The sequence below is a fragment of the Malurus melanocephalus genome, unplaced genomic scaffold, assembly GCF_030028575.1.
Source record: "Malurus melanocephalus ecotype Western Australia unplaced genomic scaffold, MMel_1.1 scaffold_140, whole genome shotgun sequence".
NCBI classification, from domain to species: Eukaryota; Metazoa; Chordata; class Aves; order Passeriformes; family Maluridae; genus Malurus; species Malurus melanocephalus.
The window spans coordinates 123564-143618 of NW_026623372.1; the positions used below are offsets into that span (position 1 = coordinate 123564).

General features: G+C 42.0%; 1 protein-coding gene across 1 annotated transcript in view; it reads left to right on the top strand.

Moving 5' to 3' along the window:
- DPP6 (dipeptidyl peptidase like 6) overlaps window positions 1-20055 on the top strand; it is a gene marked incomplete at its 5' end in the record, with an annotated part of 163475 nt that overhangs the window by 83151 nt on the left and 60269 nt on the right. Inside the window, one exon of the mRNA XM_057371082.1 lies at window positions 810-930. Coding sequence (XP_057227065.1) covers window positions 810-930 — 121 coding nt within the window. The remainder of the gene's footprint in view (window positions 1-809; window positions 931-20055) is intronic.

Below are 20055 nucleotides of genomic sequence, written 5' to 3' on the forward strand. Positions count from 1 at the left end.
CAGTGGAATTCCTATGGAAATCCTTTCCCATTTTTTCTTCTATCTCACAGCAGACTCTGTAAAGACCCTCCCTTCTCACTCCTTTCACACCCATCCTGGCAGGGAGGTGATACCCATGGATACCTTTGTCCCACCCACCCTGATCCCTGTAGGAAGGTGACCTGGGTGGGGACTGGGGTAGGGTGGGAGGTCCAGCTCACCCTTTGGGTCCTTGGCCCACGTGCTGCTGCTTCCCAGCTGAAACACCAAYCTGTCTCTGCTTTGGCCAGTGTGGTACCGTCACTTTGACTGCCCCTGTCCAACAGCAAGAGTCGTCTCCTTCGATCTGCATTAAAAATGAGATTCAGATTGGTTTTAAAGATTGCCAGCTGTGTTTAAGGAGCAGTTGGAAACAAGCAAGAAGCCATTTCAGTAGTCAGCTCAGTCACCACGTAGCATGGGCATCAGCTCTGCAAACTGCTGCTGTGTCCTATACCACTTATTCAAAATCCTGAGTGATGGCATTCTTCATCTCATGCCCTCTAACTGAACTGTTCAATTTCTGAAATGAGGACAGGGTGAGAGAAATAAAGCTTGTATCAAAGCACCAAAGCTTCAGTTTGTTGTAAATGAGCATCTTTCTGTTTGCTGATGGCATTGGAAACAAGCTGTGGAAATCCTTTTTTTTTGACAAAAGATGCCATAAAACTGTGATGTGTGATTTTGTACTGCAAATTGTTGTGAAAGCAAAATGCAGCATTTTCTGATGTGGAGCCACTGCTTAATGCTGTTCTCTTTTTTCTTYTTTTTCTTTTTTCCCTTCAAATCAGATATTTATCTTTGAGAATAACATCTATTACTGTGCCCATGTGGGGAAACAAGCCATCCGAGTGGTCTCCACAGGAAAGGAAGGTGTTATTTTCAATGGGCTCAGCGACTGGCTGTATGAAGGTAGGACATGACATTTAGKGCAGCAGTTAGTTATGAGTTTAAGTCACACTCTAAAATTACAGAACATGCTGGAATTCAACAATCCAGCATTGCATTTCTGGGCACTGGTGGACCACAGAGCTGAAAATCTGCTGTTCTAACAGTTGCCTGATGTGCTGGACTGAAAATGATGTGAAATGATGTAAGAATTCTCTTTTCAGGCTGTTTTCTTTCCCTTWGTCCAAAGGTAATAAATCACTGGGCTTTAATGAACAGAACTGCTTCATTATTTAATGGCACCTGCWATCACTCATAGCAGTGCCAGTTTTCAAATCACAGAGAAGGACAGAAATGGGGAGAGAAAGAGGTTTTATTTTAAAGAGAAAAGCGAGGAAACAATTTTACTGGATTAGCTGTTTTCCACAGAACTAGGTGGGCCTTGGAAGCTGCCCAGATCTCTCCACCTAAAAAAATTTCTAAAAGCAGACTCCAGTAATTGGCTTCTTTCCCGTGAAAAGGGGGCTGACAGGGTGGAGGGTCATCTCTGGAGCACTGCTTTTCTTTGATCCTTTCAGCTGGCAAATGGCCATTGAGGTGCCTGTGAGCAGCTGCTGGAAAAGCAATCGTTAGCTTAGGAAAGGATCCCCCCAACCCCAGCTCTTTTGGGGTTGGTGTAGGCTTTTAGGCTGATATATCAAAATAAAAATGTTAATATTTATTGCTACATACACATGCATACACATGTATATATACATATACATATACATATATATATGAATTTATATAAATAAAACAGGCACAAAACATGCATCCCTCTCTCTGTTGCTGACTGATGCTGCTGCCACCAGTTCCTTCTCACAAGGATCCTGGCTTTCTGACCTGGCAGTGTCTCTTTCCKTGACACAGCTTCCCTCTAATGTCACACCTTCTCCTGCAAGTCCCAGCACAGTCCCAAGAGAGTTCCTCTACAGAGAGAAAGTTTCCAGATGTATCTATTAACTGTATGCCCTGTTTGCTGCTCCCAGTTTTCTTGAGGTTTAATAGAACAAGTTGAAGAATGCCATTAACAGATAATTGGTGTAAAAACAGGAATCCCTGGTTAATTTATTCTGTATTACAGCTAGACTGGGGTTGTTGGATTAAAAAATGTGGGAATTAAAATGAAAAGGTTTGCCCCTCCCAGAGAAGCTGATCCCATAAATCAGTGCACAAACGCATCAAACACATCAGTGGGAAAATCTGATMGGGGTTTATTATTTTTTATATTTAAATATGTGTTTCTACCGTAATACTTGTACTGTAATACTTGCATAGTAAATGTCCACCTTGTGCTGCGAAGCACTTTGTAAGTGGAGAAGTGTCTTAWGAGGTTATGAAATGCTAATTTTCTTTCACTTCCCTTTATTTATTAATTTGCTGGTGAAGTTGTGGGCAGGCCTGTTTGACTCTGCAGGTCAAGTGTGCCTACTACTACCGCCCATATTCTGCTGATAAACATCCTTTAGTACATCAGGTCTCCTCAGACTCTCACCCAGCACCACGCTGAGAGGAGTTTGTCACGCCGGTGAACTCAGAGCACGCCAGCACGCCCAGGATGACACTTGTTTTGCTGACACRTATTTTTATTCAATTACAGGATTGCTCAGGCAATTTCTTGGCTGACATTGACTTTCAGGTTTGCCCTCTATAATGAATTTGCTTGTTAACTTTATGTTAATGTGCCAGGGTAAGAAATGAATGTGTGATGGAGTTAACCCGAGCCATGGTCTGTAATATGTGAGGCACAAGGCAGATTGGGACCACTGAACCTGCTGCTCACTGGGACTATGTTTAGAAGAARTCAGAGTTTGGAAATGTCATTTTGTGTCCAAATACAGTTTATATTGAACTAAATAATTGTCTTATTTCACAAGCAAGGTGTGGAAGGTCCCACATGAAAACCTGATTATAAAGTTCCCGAGTAACAGGAATCCAGAATCAAATCCAAAGCTGAACTGTGTGAGCTGAGCTCCTTCTCTTGTTATCACTTTTGCAATCCTCATGGAGGTAAACCTGGGACTGGTGTCAGGACTGAGGACTTGTGCCAGCTGTTTGACCAAGCTGTGGGCCGTGGTGTTGGATGGKTCTGCAGTGTTCAGATGCCGGCTGTCCATGTGCATGGATGGATGGAGCAGGATCCAGAAGAAGTTGGATATTGCATGGGGGTCAATGGATAATGACAACTGAGAGATGGGTGACACCTGCCCAGTGGAGTCCCAGGGAATCCAGGTGTTGTTGTCAGTGGGACTGMAGCTTTAACCTGGGATACTCTGCCAACACACTCTCACCAGAACCTTTGCTTTTCCAAAGTCTCTCTTTTTTTTTCGATGCCACCTCTTCAGTGGGATAAACTTGGACAACATTATAAATCCAAACCCACTTGACTGGAAACGCTTGAAAACTTGGCAAAGACCAAAATGTACCACCTCAAGGCTGTTTTTCCTCCCAAACCGGGCCCTCTGTGGTGTGTAGCCATGCCTTCCCCACCTCCCCAGCCAAGCTGGGATGCTCAGGCCCGTGTTTGTTTGCGCTGCAGACATCTCAGTGAGCTACCAGGGTGAGCACTGAGCATATGCAGAGATCTCCTTCCATCTGTGCAGCCAGCTCCAGCAGATAGTCTGCAAAGGAGCTGAGAGAATCAGGAGCACTGAGAGTTCAGCACACTCCTCTCCTCTCCCATGCTCTTTTTGTTGCTGAAGTTCTGTGACCCCTGGCAGTGACAGCAGAGCCTCTTCGCAACGCCCGCTGGGTTGCTGTGACAGCTCACAACCTGCTTCTCACCTCCCCTGAATGCAGCACAGAAAATAAAATTCAATGTTTTCTATTTGAGGAAGATGACTTTTAACTACTTTTATCTGCGTAGCAAGAGCACACCAACAACAATCCCCCCCTCCCCTTCTGGAGAGCTCTGCAGATGGCAGCCCAGCAGTGCCACCCTTTGGGGCAGCTCCTGACACTTCACGTGGACGGCAGACCCGGAGGGGACACTTTTCTTCACAATGTCATTGCTTTAGTCACGACAAAATAGATACTCTGTACTATTCATCGCTGATTTTTCCTAAATCTGGGAGCACAGCAGTCTAGAGTAAATTTGACAGGCTTTTTGCCCTGGAAAAATGCAGAAGTTCATTTCAATTCAAGTTAAGCTCTGCTTTTGTAAATCTGCCAGAGGAGAAGAAAATTTCTTTGAGGTATTTATGCTGATCTGTAGACTTTTGATAATATAGTGAAAAACATTTCAAATCAATCAGAGCTTAATCTACTTAGTGCATTTAGCTGGAAGGTTATGGATTGATACATAGATTACTGTAACATGAAARCATAGATTAAACATGGGGTTTATTACTAAAATAAGCATTGACAATGTTTTCATAGCCTGACTTAACATTTTCAGAGCTGTGCCTGATAGATGCTTGTACTAAAATCGAGCRATATCCTATAAAACAGAGTTTAAAGTTCCATAGCTGAAATCAGCTACACATTTAAATGCATAGCAGCAGCAAAGAGTGGGTTTTATTTCAGTTTGCTGTATTATCATTGTTGGTTTGAGAATATGTTTTAGCACTGATAAGTCTTACAGATAATTTTAAAGCAAGTGCTGCTTTAGCAAAAAGGGTTTCCAAAGCAGTAGGACAAAAGTATTTATATGATGTGTATGCAAGTAGTAATTTCTTAAAAATAACATACATTTAAATAGTAAATTGCAGGTAAAATTCATTTCATTTAAACACTTTTTAAAGCATTAATTAGAGAAATTAATTCTGTCATGGTGTAATTATCTCAATTTGCCACCAAGCACTTGGAGAGGCTGTTCAGAGGTTGTGAGGAAGGGTGGCAGYGAGGCACTCTGATGGAGGTCACCTCTGTGATTCTGTTCAGTGACAAGGAGAAGGCTGAGGTGTCTCTGTGTTGCAGTTTGGAAGTTTGTTGGTTTGGGGATTGTGTGATGCTGACTCCTGGGAACGGGGCAGGAGGGCTTCCCTCCATCCTTGCACATTGCTGCCAGAGCAGGAACACCCCAGCAGGATAATTCAGGGTCCACTTTAGCAGGACAGGGATCTCCTGGGGGCTGCCCTGCTGTAAAGCCCTGGTGTGGTCTCCTTTGAGCAGTCTGTGCTCACAGATAAAAGTGGRTAACTTCTGGACTTATGCTCTGAGTGCACGCTTGGAAATCATGAGGGAGCAGGATGTGACACAGCGGTGTGTGCTGCTGTGGGAGGAGGAAGATTGTCACCTGTAGATGGTCCTGTGCCATGCATAAACTGTGAAATGAGGAGTTCGCTGCATGTGTCCTCAGATATAAGGCTAGAAACCAGAAAAACAACGGAACTATTTTGCAGCTTGGTCTGTGGGATTTTGGGGTATTAGGGCTTTGGTAAAACCTAAATGTGAGTTAAAAAGTAAGAATTGAATTAAAAAGTAAGAAATGTATGTGAGTTACTCCCTCATCTCATGTCACTGTCAGAGGATCAGAGGTTGTCTCTAAATTTGGAAGTCTCTAAATCTCAAGGTGATCTCAAAGTGAGAATCCCCATTCCAGACTTTGTYCCAAAACCATGGCTGTGACATCTCATCTGGATCTCTCCTCACCCTCGCATCAGAGGGAACCACTCCTGGCAGCCAAGCCCCAGCCCCAGCTCCCACAGCACAGATCTAAATCTGTGTAGTACGAGCTTTACACGGCCATCCTTTAAAACTGATGCTGCTTTGTTGAGCTTAATGCACTGTGGTGTTGCTGTGTTCCTTGTTTGGCTGGGAGCCAGGAGGAGGAGGGAAAACAGGGCTCTTCTTTCAGACTCGACTCTGTGCCTTATTAATCTTCATTTTGTCTGCGTCTTKCGTGATCACCAGCAGATCCTCTTGTGTGACTTCGCAGTGACACCTGGTGGGAGAGGCCAGGATGTCATCGTCATTAAGRCAATGAAACTGCAGAATTTTGTGCTGCAAGATGTAGGAAAGGCTCCCAATTTCCCCTCACATTCGTTTCCCTGAAACTCATTCTGGGCTTATGGGAACAACCCATCCAACGCCACTGGCTGATTCATGCTAATAGTGCTTCTGTTCCTTTTGTACACTTTATAAAGAGGGGAAAGAGAACACAGTAATAAAGAAAAATCTTTTCCATAATTTAATCAGCATCTCACAAAAAATATCAGAGGGTATATTTAGAACATGTATGACTGGTCTCGGAAGTGYAGCGCCTGGCAGGAGCTGCCAAATCAAATATCAGTTATTTTGAGCATCATCTTTTATGCCTATAGCATTTCAAGCAAATGAAGTAGRCATATTTTTTATGTATAGAAATATTATTTCTGTTTCTCTGGAAGTGGTCTTCATACTGGGAAGAACTCAGTAAATCTGCTGAAGCAGTGCTTTGCCTAATTCGTCTGTGTGCTTGATTTTTCATTGTGTRACGTGAGAATGCTGAACTTCTGCTTGGAAACAGGAACTTTGGGGATCAAATTRTACCTGAATTTGAAAAGGAACTTCCATAATTTGGCTGAAAGCAAGTGTGTCCTGAAGTTTCTGTTTAGTGCCACCAGAGAAGGAGATGACATATCCTCATATTTCACAGGCAGGGCTAACCTTTCCCAGTAATTAGAAACTCCAAAACCTGGTGGGGGAGAAGGAGATGAAGAATTAGACTGACTCATCACTGCATTTTTTAAGATACTCTGGATAAATAAATCTCTTGCCATGCAAAAGCCATTGCTGCAGACAGTAAAAGAAGCCARCCTTAATGGGACTACAAATTATTCCATTTTGACAAGATACAGGAAGAGTTATTGGGACAGAGAATACAGATTTTACTTTGTTTTTAAGAACTTTCACATTTTCAGTCACAAAGGAAATATATCCATGGATATGGGAAAGTTTTCAATTATGCACAGCTGCTGTGGGGTAAAGGGAATTTGGGAAACATTTGGAAACTGGGAAACAGAAATGCAAGTCTGAAAACCATTAGTTTACCCTCAAGTATGAGCTGATGTTTTTCAGGGGTTTGCGGGGAAGCTACACGGAATTTGTTCCATCATTTGTGTGCTGGTCYAGGTGAGGTAGAAAAAGCAATGTGGTGCTTTGGTGACATTGCCACCATGGCAAAACTGAGAGTTTTCCTCTGTTTTGCATTTTAGACATCATTCAGTGCTACCCACTCAGTTCCTGCAGCTGCTGGGCAGAGCTTGGGGCCACACAAGTCCCAGTCAGACATTATTTAGCCATTATTTAGCTGTCTCTTGGAGGAGACTGTATTCTTGTGCCCTTTTATGTACACACTCATTTATCCCAAATGTGCATAAAATCTGCCCAGTTTGGTTGCAGTCAGAGGATGAAGAGCAGCTCCTGACCTCAACCTTGTCTTTGAARTGGAGGATATTTCCACCACTCATAATTCTGTTGCAAGGAATTGATGATTAACTAGCTCCCACATTATTTTGCCATATTCATGTCAAAGCGGAGGTTTTAAATTTCAGTAGATGATGTCAYGAAAGGTTCTGCAGAAGTTYCTTCAYCTCTTCGYTTGGGCAGAGGTTCCYCTGTCCCAGGGAARCTCCTRTTGCAGATTGCATCACCAGGAAAARGCTTCAGGCCCCYCTCAGYTGGCAAAGGTCAGGCAAAATTGAACCACTTACAGGGYACACTGTGAATGCCTGCCTAGAAATCAGCAGGCTCCRGAGAACTTTGAAATGTGCTGTTACCTGGACTGGCTTCAAAATCCAGCACTGCACCATGAGAAACCCTGCCAGCTCTAGCCCAGTATTTAACCTTCCCTTTCTGCAGAAGGTTGTTTRGAAGGAGGATGCCAGCCAAAACCAACACCTGTCATCCTCTAATTTTTGGATCACCATCAGTCAGGCTTCAGGATGGCTTTTGGAAGGAAAAGAGAATGTTATTTACTGTGGTCAGTGGTCTCCTTGGGGCAGTGGAAGGCAGTGGTTCATCCTGATGTCACTGTTCAGCCAGAAGCTGACAGTACCTTTACAGGTGTTCAGTGAGTGGAGTTGTTTTTGTTTGCCCTGAAACCCTGGTAGGTATCACAAAATAGACATTGTATCAGTATAGTCTAATATTTCCAAAAAATGGTGTATTGTGAGTTGCATAACAGAGCTGTTGTGGTTTTCTGCTTGCACATGAGTTTTGTTTCTCTGCACCAATTTTATTGCAGTGGCCTGGGTTATATTGCCTATTGGAGAGCTGTGTCCTCATTTTCTGATTATGCTGGTATTTTWAATTACTAATTAGTGTACTAGCACTTTAAATATTGAACAGATTTTGACCTATGCCATGCTAAGTTGAAGTCTGGAATAACTCCTGGAAGCTAATCATAGTGTCCTGGATCTACACCAGGATGCTGAAGGAGAGGGTCTTGCTGTAATATTCATGCTTTATGTCCACTGTCAGGGTTTCAGAGGAAATGCCTTAAACTGATATTATTCCCAGAAAATATGGAGTGGAATGTTAGATATTATTTTCGAATCCAGTCAAATTTAAAAGCCATATTTTTCCTCCATAGAATCATTTCTAGTTTGATAAAACACAGAAAATGTGTTTAGGTGATCAGGTTCACTGCATGTAAAACAAAAATGCATCATTTCTGTGCTGGCAGAATTGAGCCTGGGGGCTGTGGCACATGTAAGAGTCTTCCAGGCTGTAGAATGTTGTAAGAGATTAAAAGAATTTAATTAATTTGTACAAAAAAAAAAAAAAGATGTACAATATTACAGGGTGGAAATACAGTTGTTAAAATGTAGAATGTTGTAAAAAATTAAAAGAATTTAATTAATTTGTACAAAAAAAAAAAAAAGATGTACAATATTACAGGGTGGAAATACAGTTGTTAGGGCATGTTTCCCAGGGATACTGTAGGGAACTCTGTCCTGGGGGATTTCTAAGAGTGAATTAAACAGATTTTTGTCATGGGTTGTTGAGATAAACATCAATCCCATTTCAGTGMAAGGAGGGGATTAGATGAGGTCTTAGGGTTTCTCCTACATCTAAAATTTTATTATTTGATGTATAGTTTTGATGTCTTTTTCTGATACCTTTGCAGTTAGACATTTTGGCTTTGAGATGACAAAGAATGCCCGTTTTTATACACAACAGGGTAAATGCACATAAATTGCTTGTAAGAGATGGGTGTAGGGAATGGAGCTCTCTACCATGATAAATTTATATGTGCCTCATTATTTCCCTGAGGAAAAATAGTCTTTTTCTTCTTCTGAGGGTGTCCATGAACTTTTATCTGAAAACCACGTTAGAAAGAAAGAAGGAAAGCTTAATGTTTTTGAAGTGCCGCAATCAAGAAGTGATTACAGAAAGAACAAAGAAATTGAAAGATCATCATAGAAATTTTATGTTAGTGTGTAATTCCATCAACTTGACCTAAAAAGTAATTTTATGTAGGTTTTTTTTTCCTCAGTGCAGTCTTGATTGTGGAAATTCAGGGGCCAGTGCAGAAGCTACAGGCTGCTTAAATAGCTTTTCTATTTGTCTCACTGCTCCCTGGCCTGAATAAAGAGTATCTGCCTTAAGAAATAAAAAAAGCAAAAATTAATGTACTCTGTCCAAATTAGAACAAGAGAGAGCTGCATGAAAGGGATGAAAATTCTGCTGAGATCTGTGGTTCTCACTAGAGAGTTGGCCTGTCCGATGTTGTATAATAGCAGGGAAATCAAAAGAATATCCAAAATGATGACACGAGTCAGCTTATAATTTGTGTACATCAGCTTCCCTAATTTAAAGAAGGAAAAAAAAAAAAAAAGGACAAAGAACCAAATTGAAGCACAGTTTTAAACACACAATTCCAAATCCTGATAGCATCTGGAAGCAGTCAGAAGTTGTGGGAGTGGGTCTGTGACTGGAAGAGCAGAGGAGTGATGATGTGAAATGCAAAGGGTGAATCGAGGCTGGCTGGGGACCTGGGAGACCCCTACAGACCTCAAGTCCACGGTTTCCTCCAGCAGAGRTTAAACCTTTGTACGTGGAATAGGCAAGAGGTAAAAACTTCGTGTATGGAAAGCATCCTGCAACATTCCCATCTGTGCTTGGCACTGTGTGAGGCATGGTGACCATCATGCTCGGATCCTGGTACTGGGAAAACTGTTTTTTTTCCAGCAGTGTTCCGAACTCCCAGCTCTCCACTCAGACCTTTAAGATGTGAGGGATGTGAATGATACAGTCCATGGCATTTTTCAAATTGTGCTGAGGGGTAACAATTGCAATGTTGATAGTGAGCAGCACATGGAGCTGACTCTGCCTGGGTTCTGCTCCCTGTCAGGAGAACTGAGGAGCTGGAGCAGCTCTTTGAAGCTATCAATTGACATGCCAGCAGTTGCTGAAAGATAAAACATCCAGGGATTATATCACCCTCAACACTCAATTAGTTTACATTGCTATAAGTAACGACCATATGGTGTGGCTTCTGCACCAGCTGCTTTCCAGTCTTCACCGAGTACAGGTCTGAGGGGAAACTATGCCACTATGCCAGGAGTTAACAGTAATTAGAAAAGTGGGGGGAAAGAGCAGGTTTTAAAGATGATCTGAAAGCTTTTCGATAGGTTAAGCAGTAAAATAAGAGTGGCCAGGGCTGCTGTGTGCCAGGATGGGGATGCCAAGTGCTTGCACACATCATATACTTGGGCACAGCAGCCAGTGAGGGACAAGAGGGACCAAATCCAGAAGCATGTCAAAAACCTTCAGTCCTGTCCTGGGATGAGGACTGCAGGGACCAAGCAATGACATATAGGAGATGTTTTACTTCAAATCCATGGCAAACGCTGCTCAGACCTTCACCATGCTCTGCCTCCCTGCAGCCCTTGCCCACATCCATTGGGATTTCTCAGAGCCTGGAGGTGGGGGATTCACATTGAGCCAGGTTTMATGGCCCACCCAGGCAGAGACAGACACTGCAGGGGGAGTAGGACCAGCAATAAACCCAAATTGTGACGTCTGCTCAGCTCTACAGCCTCCAGCAAGAACAGCACCAGCCACGTCTGTGCTGCCTGGCCTCTGCCTGCTTTCCTCTCTTTCCATTGAAAAGAGAATTTCATACTTTGAGAACCATTTGCACAGCACAGCTGAATTGTAGAGCTGGGTTTGCTGCCGTTCTTCACAGTTCTTTTCTTCTAGAGAAATCATGGTCATTTTTGTGTTCATTTGCATCATTTTGATGCTGAATGATCCCTCTCTCTTGTGCTCCAGGCCTGACAAGNTTTTTTTTTCCTCAGTGCAGTCTTGATTGTGGAAATTCAGGGGCCAGTGCAGAAGCTACAGGCTGCTTAAATAGCTTTTCTATTTGTCTCACTGCTCCCTGGCCTGAATAAAGAGTATCTGCCTTAAGAAATAAAAAAAGCAAAAATTAATGTACTCTGTCCAAATTAGAACAAGAGAGAGCTGCATGAAAGGGATGAAAATTCTGCTGAGATCTGTGGTTCTCACTAGAGAGTTGGCCTGTCCGATGTTGTATAATAGCAGGGAAATCAAAAGAATATCCAAAATGATGACACGAGTCAGCTTATAATTTGTGTACATCAGCTTCCCTAATTTAAAGAAGGGAAAAAACAAAAAAAAAGGACAAAGAACCATATTGAAGCACAGTTTAAAACACACAATTCCAAATCCTAATAGCATCTGGAAGCAATCAGAGGTCGGAGTGGGTCTGTGACTGGAAGAGCAGGGGAGTGATGATATGAAATGCAAAGGGTGAATCGAGGCTGGCTGGGGACCTGGGAGACCCCTACAGACCTCAAGTCCACGGTTTCCTCCAGCAGAGGTTAAACCTTTGTACGTGGAATAGGCAAGAGGTTAAAACTTTGTGTATGGAAAGCAACCTGCAGTATTCCCATCTGTGCTTGGCACTGTGTGAGGCACGGTGACCATCATGCTCAGATCCTGGTACTGGGAAAACTGTTTTTCCAGCAGTGTTCCGAGCTCCCAGCTCTCCACTCAGACCTTTAAGACATGAGGGATATGGGTCATACACTGCATGGCATTTTTCAAATTGTGCTGAGGGGTAGCAACTGCCATGTTGATAGCAAGCAGCACATGGAGCTGACTCTGCCTGGGTTCTGCTCCCTGTCAGGAGAACTGAGGAGCTGGAGCAGCTCTTTGAAGCTATCAATTGACATGCCAGCAGTTGCTGAAAGATAAAACATCCAGGGATTATATCACCCTCAACACTCAATTAGTTTACATTGCTATAAGTAACGACCATATGGTGTGGCTTCTGCACCAGCTGCTTTCCAGTCTTCACCGAGTACAGGTCTGAGGGGAAACTATGCCACTATGCCAGGAGTTAACAGTAATTAGAAAAGTGGGGGGAAAGAGCAGGTTTTAAAGATGATCTGAAAGCTTTTCGATAGGTTAAGCAGTAAAATAAGAGTGGCCAGGGCTGCTGTGTGCCAGGATGGGGATGCCAAGTGCTTGCACACATCATATACTTGGGCACAGCAGCCAGTGAGGGACAAGAGGGACCAAATCCAGAAGCATGTCAAAAACCTCCAGTCCTGTCCTGGGACGAGGACTGCAGGGACCAAGCAATGAAATTTAGGAGATGTTTTCCTTCAAATCCATGGCAAACACTGCTCAGACCTGCACCATGCTCTGCCTCCCTGCAGCCCTTGCCCACATCCATTGGGATTTCTCAGAGCCTGGAGGTGGGGGATTCACATTGAGCCAGGTTTAATGGCCCACCCAGGCAGAGACAGACACTGCAGGGGGAGTAGGACCAGCAATAAACCCAAATTGTGACGTCTGCTCAGCTCTACAGCCTCCAGCAAGAACAGCACCAGCCACGTCTGTGCTGCCTGGCCTCTGCCTGCTTTCCTCTCTTTCCATTGAAAAGAGAATTTCATACTTTGAGAACYATTTGCACAGCACAGCTGAATTGTAGAGCTGGGTTTGCTGCCGTTCTTCACAGTTCTTTTCTTCTAGAGAAATCATGGTCATTTTTGTGTTCATTTGCATCATTTTGATGCTGAATGATCCCTCTCTCTTGTGCTCCAGGCCTGACAAGMTACTGTTTGCATACCAGAAAAATCATGATTAGAATACCTTGTTTATTTTTTTTTTTATTTTTAATGACTGGAAATCTGCTCTGCTGTGTTCTCCAACCATAAGAAGTTTKAAGACCATGAAAAGTCTCACATGTCACTCACTCTGGAAAAAATTATTTTTTTGCTTTGAGCCACATCAAACAGCACAGAAACACAAAACACTGCCAAGAGCTTAATACTGTGTTTCATTTATAGTTATTGAAAATGCTTCTTCTTAACAAATTCCTKAACTGTGGATTTTGAAGGGATGTCTTTTTTAATTTTTTTTTTCAGATTTTACTGAGAGTGGAAGTATCACATAGAACAAAAGTGAGCTATCGCGTGCTCTGTGGTTTTATTGAGGAAATTTCCTGCAGTGTAGTGTGGTGTGCTAGATGGTTTTGCAGCTGTACTGGCCATATGGATATAAGCTACACCAAGAAATTATTTGCTCTTCATCTCACCTGGTGCTGATTAYACATCAGAGGACAACCACTGTGAATACTCTGTTGGGCAGATTATTTGAATTTCAAACTTTTAGCTGAGAAATATTTCTCATAGTTCAGACAAATTTGCCATAAATTCAGATTCAAAAGTCACAATTTAAGTCTCATTTAGTATGTGCAATACTCTGATTTATATATTAGATCAAAATCTAACAAATGTACATATTCTTTAAGGTTATCTTGAGTTTTGCTTCAAGATTTTTTGAGTATTTTCACTGACTTTTACAGTGCAGTGTTCTTGGCTATCATCAATTAAGCCTTAAATCTGTGGTGCCTKGGCTGGGAACCAGAGAATAAAATCTTTCTTCTGAGTTTTGGTATAGTTATATTCCAGACTGAGAAGTTTCTACACTTTTTCAAAAGTGCAGAAAAGAAAGATTTACATTGTAATTCAGATCTAGACTTTTGGTGCATACTGATCTTCAAAGTACTAATAAAAACTTCTTTTTTTTTTTTTTTTTTTTTTTTTTTTTTTTTTTTTCTCAGTATCACAGTCATTTACAATGAAAGTTACAGTTTTACTCCATAGAGTGATTTTAAAAGCATGATCTCTCACAGATCTTTCCTTCTGTATTTGTAATGCCTTTCCAGGCTGAACCTTTTACTGTTTTCTGTTGTTGTTATTCTTTTGTTCATATCCCTAATTTTTCTCTTTTTTGTGTGTGTTTCATGCATTCTTTTTTAGCTGGTTTTAAACAATTTGAGACTTTCTCTTTATTTCCTAATTACAATGAGGCAACAAAACCAACATAGGCTAAAGAGGAGAAGTACTTTTTGGAAGGAATGGGTTAATACTGAAGAGCACATGAATGCTTCTTGGCAAAAAGAAACAGTTCCAGTGTGGTCCTCAAAATTTCATTAGAAATCAGAGAAACATGCAATATTGCATTAACTGGAAGAAAAACTCCTATATTACAGGCTTTAATGTCCTTAGAAATGTTGCAGAGTTTATTTGAAAAATAAACCCAACAAGCCTCTATTAAATTTATAAAGGAAATGGAAAGCAGAAACTCAGAAGACTGTAATTGCCACCTACAAATATGATAATTAGAGTGAATAAGAAGTAATGAAGGAGGAAATCAGAGGCAACTCACCTCCTGTGCAGGAAGGTGGAGGTTACATTGCCACCATGTGGCAAAACTACGGAGAGCTGGAGCAGCTCCTCTCTCCATCAGGATTCGAGAGASCTGCAAACAGCCAGAAATCTGCATGATTTGCTGGAAAAAAATATAGTATGCAAATGGCATCCTGATTGGAAAGAAGCAATGTGAGATGAAATCCTATTTTTCTTTTGATTAGCGTGTGCAGTTGGTTCTTTGGTGGTGTTTGTGGGGGTTTTGACTTGAATTTTAATTCAAAACGCTGTTACATAAAATATTCAGTGGCAAAGTGAGCAGAGTGCAGAAAAGAGTAGGAAAAAAGTTCTTTTGAAAATGATGTCATTCATAAGTTATTTTTGAGTACAAAAATCCATCATTCTGTTGTATGTCTTCCTGAAGTTATCTCCAAAGTCTCTGTGTTAATTTTGATTTTTYCAAATTCTTTTGATAATCCCGGGGTTCTCCCCAGTTCTGTAGCATTTAGAAACATGAGCCTCAGTGTTTCACAAAGTACTTTTTTGAACACATTGTATGGAAATGTAATTTTTTTWAAATGGAAATTCTTSAAGTTCTGCCCACAGCAGGATTTGGGATTCACAAAAGTGTGTCAGCTTGTTCTTCCCACCCCCCCAACCTCAGCTCATAATTCCTCATGCCGTGACAACTGATCGCTGTAGAAATCATTAGGATTCGAGAGCATGATTTCACAGTCTGAGTCGGATGAGCTTTCCCCAAGCCCTTTTTTGATCAGATTAGCGGTGACCCCTGAGCTGACCCTCGGCCAAGGGGAGCCGGGTGAGCCTCTCCTCCCAAGGCAAGGATTGCTGTGGCTTTTCCTTCAGACAGCTCTGTCCTGCTCTGTTGCAAGGTCTGTTTCTTGTCTTCACTGCAGCGTGARCCTTCCCCTGATCTGTGCACAACTTCCCTTGCAGAGGCCTGTTTGGGTTTATAAAGGGCTTAAATTCATGCTAAATACAGTAGCTGCCTCTGTTAGAGCCTCTCCTCTCCCKAGCACCCACACACTTGYAGCTRAAATGCAAGAAAAAGATTAAATGGCCATCACAGATGACGCTCAGATGTATCTCTGTGTGCAAGTCTAATTATGACCTCCGCTGAGGCAATTATTCTGTCTTGATCTTAATGCCTTTTGCWAGCATCAATTAATAAAACTTCACAGAATGTCCTGGTAGAGCAGGAATTATTACCATGTTTTTAGAAACGGGCAAACTGARGCACAATTATTGACCTGGTTTTAGATGAGATGAGATAAATTAGGGCAACAAACTGAGGTGAGAGCTTCACCTTAGTCCCTAGAAACCAAAAAAAAAGTACAGAGCATTGTGTGAAAACCCAGATGTGGCTGTTTTCGGCACGTCCCTCGGCTCACCTCCAGCGGGTGCCCTTCAGTTTCGGTCACAGGACACACGAGGGATGCGCAGCTGGAGAGATGTGTCTGTGCCAGTCACTCTGCAGGAAGGCTGGACTGCTCCCTGGTGATTTCCACGGAAATAAGAACCTTCCCAACCCGCAGGGCTCCCTGAGAGCATAAGGCAAATGTCTGCTGGGAAAGCTGCCCCGGCTCTGTCGGGCTGTTCTGCATCACAAAGGGACCGATGGACTCGTACCTGCCTTGCCAATCCCAGGGGAAAAAAAAAAAAAAAAGGAGCAAATCGCTCCAGCCCTTCCCTTTTTACCCGAATGACTCACAAGCCTTTGCCTCCTACATTAGTTTTGCTTTTTCTCGAAGTTGAGTCATTGTCTTGTATTTGATTTAACAACAATAGCAGGGGAGAAAAAAATAGCCATCAGGAGCTACTGCATAAGACTACATCAAAAGCAATTCCTTAAAGGAAGCTTTCACGATGGCTGGAGTAAAGATTTGAGAAACTGSTAAGAAATGGAACTGAGGAAAAACAGCTCCTAAAAGCAAAGCATTATGTTTTCATGCTATTGTGCTTTTAAAATTGAAGGCAACAGTCTGAAAACGGGCATCGAAATAAATCTTACTTGRTGGGAATTATCTGGAGATCATCGTATTTATTGTATTTGTTTTGATTTTCCAGTCTCTGCCTCAGACTGTAGGCATGGACGTGACTTAAAAGATTCAATACCTCATTTTAAAAATTAAACCTTGCTTGATTATTGAACTGACCCACCCCAATCCTTACACTGTCATGTATTATGATGGAGTTATCACCAGCAGTCTGGGAACGGTGAGAGCAAGAGCTGACGGATTTCAGATGCGATAGCTGAGGCTGTGCTGCCCCTCGGAGGCACAGCACAAAGTTGCATAAATACACGAGGAGGGAAAGGATTCATTATGGCTCTTGAAAGTCTTGTTCTTTTTCCTCTGTCACCTCTCTGCCCTTCTTCCCCAACACCCTGTGGATTGCCTGAAGGGGRAATTGTCTGAAGGCTTTTGATAAGGGTCTAAAAGCCCTGGGATGTAGCAGGCCTTGCACAGATGATATCCTGTGCAATGATACACAGGGTAAATAATTTTTCATCTSAATATTAGTATTTTAAAATCCTTTCATGCTTCTCCTCCCTTTTYCCGAATATTTGACATCTGCTGTGACTGTGGATATCTCAGCAGCTACTGAGGATGAGCAGTGGTGGGATGGGAGGGTCAGGAGAAGGTTCAGGGGGTTGATGTGGTTGCAGTCCAGAGCTGAGGAGCAGGGAGTAGATCTGAGGATTTCCCTGTAAATTTCCCCATTTCAGCAGTGTCAGGGGAGCTGTGAATCTGCCTTGTGAGAACACCAGAGCTGGACCCAGGGTGGGAGAAGTTGGAACCCTGCTCGTATGGCCTCAATGTGAATGCACTGAGACGAAGCAGCAGCTCACTCCTGCCACTCAGAACTCAGRGTCCTTTTAAAAACTCCCTCTGGGGAATGACCCAGCTGAAATAKTACGTTGTCTGAGAAAAAAACCCACAAACCTGCTTATGGGACACCTGTTGTTTTAGAGGTTGCCTGTGAATTTTGGGCATCTGATTTTGACCTTGCAAGTGAGAGYAACTTGAACTGGATGTTGACCTGGCAAGGAGTGAACCAGGAAAACTGGGCATGCATCAGGAATGCTTCAGTGCTTTTGTGAGATTTGAAATTATGCAAGATWGAGTAATAAGCCCCAAAAGGAGAAATGGTAATTTAAAGGAGCTTTTTCTGGCTGTGTTARCAGAGAGCATGTAGCTCCAGGTGAGAGGTGGGAGTAGCAGGACAGAAATGCGGTTCTGAGAGCAGAGCTGCCGCTTTCCAGTGGGAGAAAAGACACATTTGAAATCACAGCTGAGGTGTGGCTTAGAGGGGAAACAACCTTTTGCCTTCTACACAACAGCTAAATTGTGCCTGAAGATGGAGAGTGACTTCTCCAGTCTGACTTTACTTTTTTAAGCTTTTAGTTTAGTGGAAAGAGAGTGTACTTTGTTGACTGACCACTAGAAAAAGGAAAGAACGCATAAAATTGTTGCTTGATTTCATGGTTTTCCTGAGTAAATGTTTATTTTTAGATTCAAATAGAAAACAATGAACCGTGAGTGCATTCACAAAAATTAAAGGAGTGGGTTTGGCTCCTTCAAAGACATCACTCCTTAGTGGACAAACCTGACAGATTTATTTATATCACATTATAAAACAGGAATTGGATCCACAGTATGTATTACTACTTATACCAGTTATGAATTTGGACTTAAAACAGCATTAAAGCATATAAAACAAAAGGCACAGAAAGATAATTTACAGCCAATTAGTCAGCCAGGTGGCTGTGTTTATAGCAGTATATCATGGTCCCATTTTTGGTTTGGGGATAAATCTGCAAAACAGAAACCAGATATCCTGTTAGCATTCCTTGAAGAAATGTTCTTCGCACTAAATATAAAAAAATACAATAAAAATCAGTGTAATGATGATGTAACCATGCTTTGAGTGTTTCCACATCCTGGTGGAATCCTGCTAAGCCTGATGAAGATGAAACCTTCCACCCAACATGCCAACAGCATAATTGGGATTTATAGCTGCAGGGTGAAGCACACAACCTTCAGGGACTGGAGGGAGTGACAGAGAAATATCACTTGGAAGTGGCCTGAGGAACAAGTCAGAGCCTCCCATCCCRATGAACCCTCCCACACATGAATGTTTGTGCCTGCAGGAGCAGGAATGAGCACCCACCTTGGGCACAGCCCAGTGGGAAGGTGTTCAGCTAGCCCAGAGCTGCTGAGCTTTCCAGGAGGAAAGTTACTGAGAAAAGATGAAAGGCAGCCAAGGAAGTCTTCAAAAGAAAGGACAATACATGTATCAAAATTGGCACCTCTAAGTGTAACCCACATCCAAATATTCCAGGAATAAACTGACTTAAAAAACTGGGCTTTTCAGTGATGAACAATAAATGGCACAGAATACAACTTACCCTTTCTGGTCCTACTCAGCAAAGCAGTGGTATTTTCTTTGCAATTTCATAATGTTTTCCATCTGAACATTTTAAAGCATTTTGAAACCTACTTTTCATAAAAACTTTAGTAAGTTTTTTCACAGTCTGGTTTGTCCTGTGGCCTGCCTGTGCCTAATGCTCAGCAAACACCCCACAAAACCAGAGCCATTCCCCATCTCAGCACAGCAGCACAGCTAATATCATGGATGTTGTGGTAAAAATATACTGGTGGAAAAGGAGCTGCTATTATAATCGGTAATATTTCTCTTTTTTTCCTTTTTTTTTTNTTTTTTTCTTTTTCTTTTCTTTTCTCTTTTTCTTTTTTCCTTTTTATTCTTTTTTTTGTATGTGTGTGTGTTTGTTTGTTTGTTGGGTTGATTTTTTTTCCTTGGCTTGATTTTTTATGTGGGAATTTTCCTCAATACTAAATAGGAAGCTTTTTAAGGGTAGAGYAGGTTATGATGACCTTGGAAATCAAGATTATGCTGCTTTAGGTATTGCGATCTGCTGGGTAGATAAAAACGGAGCCATCTCCATCCTGCCAGTAAGTGCAGCAGATAAAGAGGGGAAAGGAGGGTATTTCTTTCCAAAGCCACCTTTAATCAGCAAAAAACAGCAGACAAAATTATCTTTGGTAGATGGGGATTTGTGCAGTGTGGGTTACATTTATTATCTGGTAGGTTATAAGCTGTATTTTAATTTCCGGTATTTGCCTGCTACATCTGAAGGAACAATACGAGCTGGATCCAGTGCATGTCATTTATAAGTCTGTGCATGTCATTTATATGGTAATGGGGGAGTTCCCCCTCATCCCCAGTGATTTCTGCAAAATTCTGCGTGCTGGTTCTCAGTATATTTAGCTTTCTCCAGCGTAAATTAAAATGCACATTCATGATCTTTGAACAAAGAGGCCAGGGATAATTGGTAATTTGAGCCTGTTCTGTACAATGCAATTCAAAGTAATACTTATAATTTGCAGTTAATTAATCAGGGTTTTTTTTTCCTTAAAATTCTTAATTGCCTTTCTGTGATATTGATTTT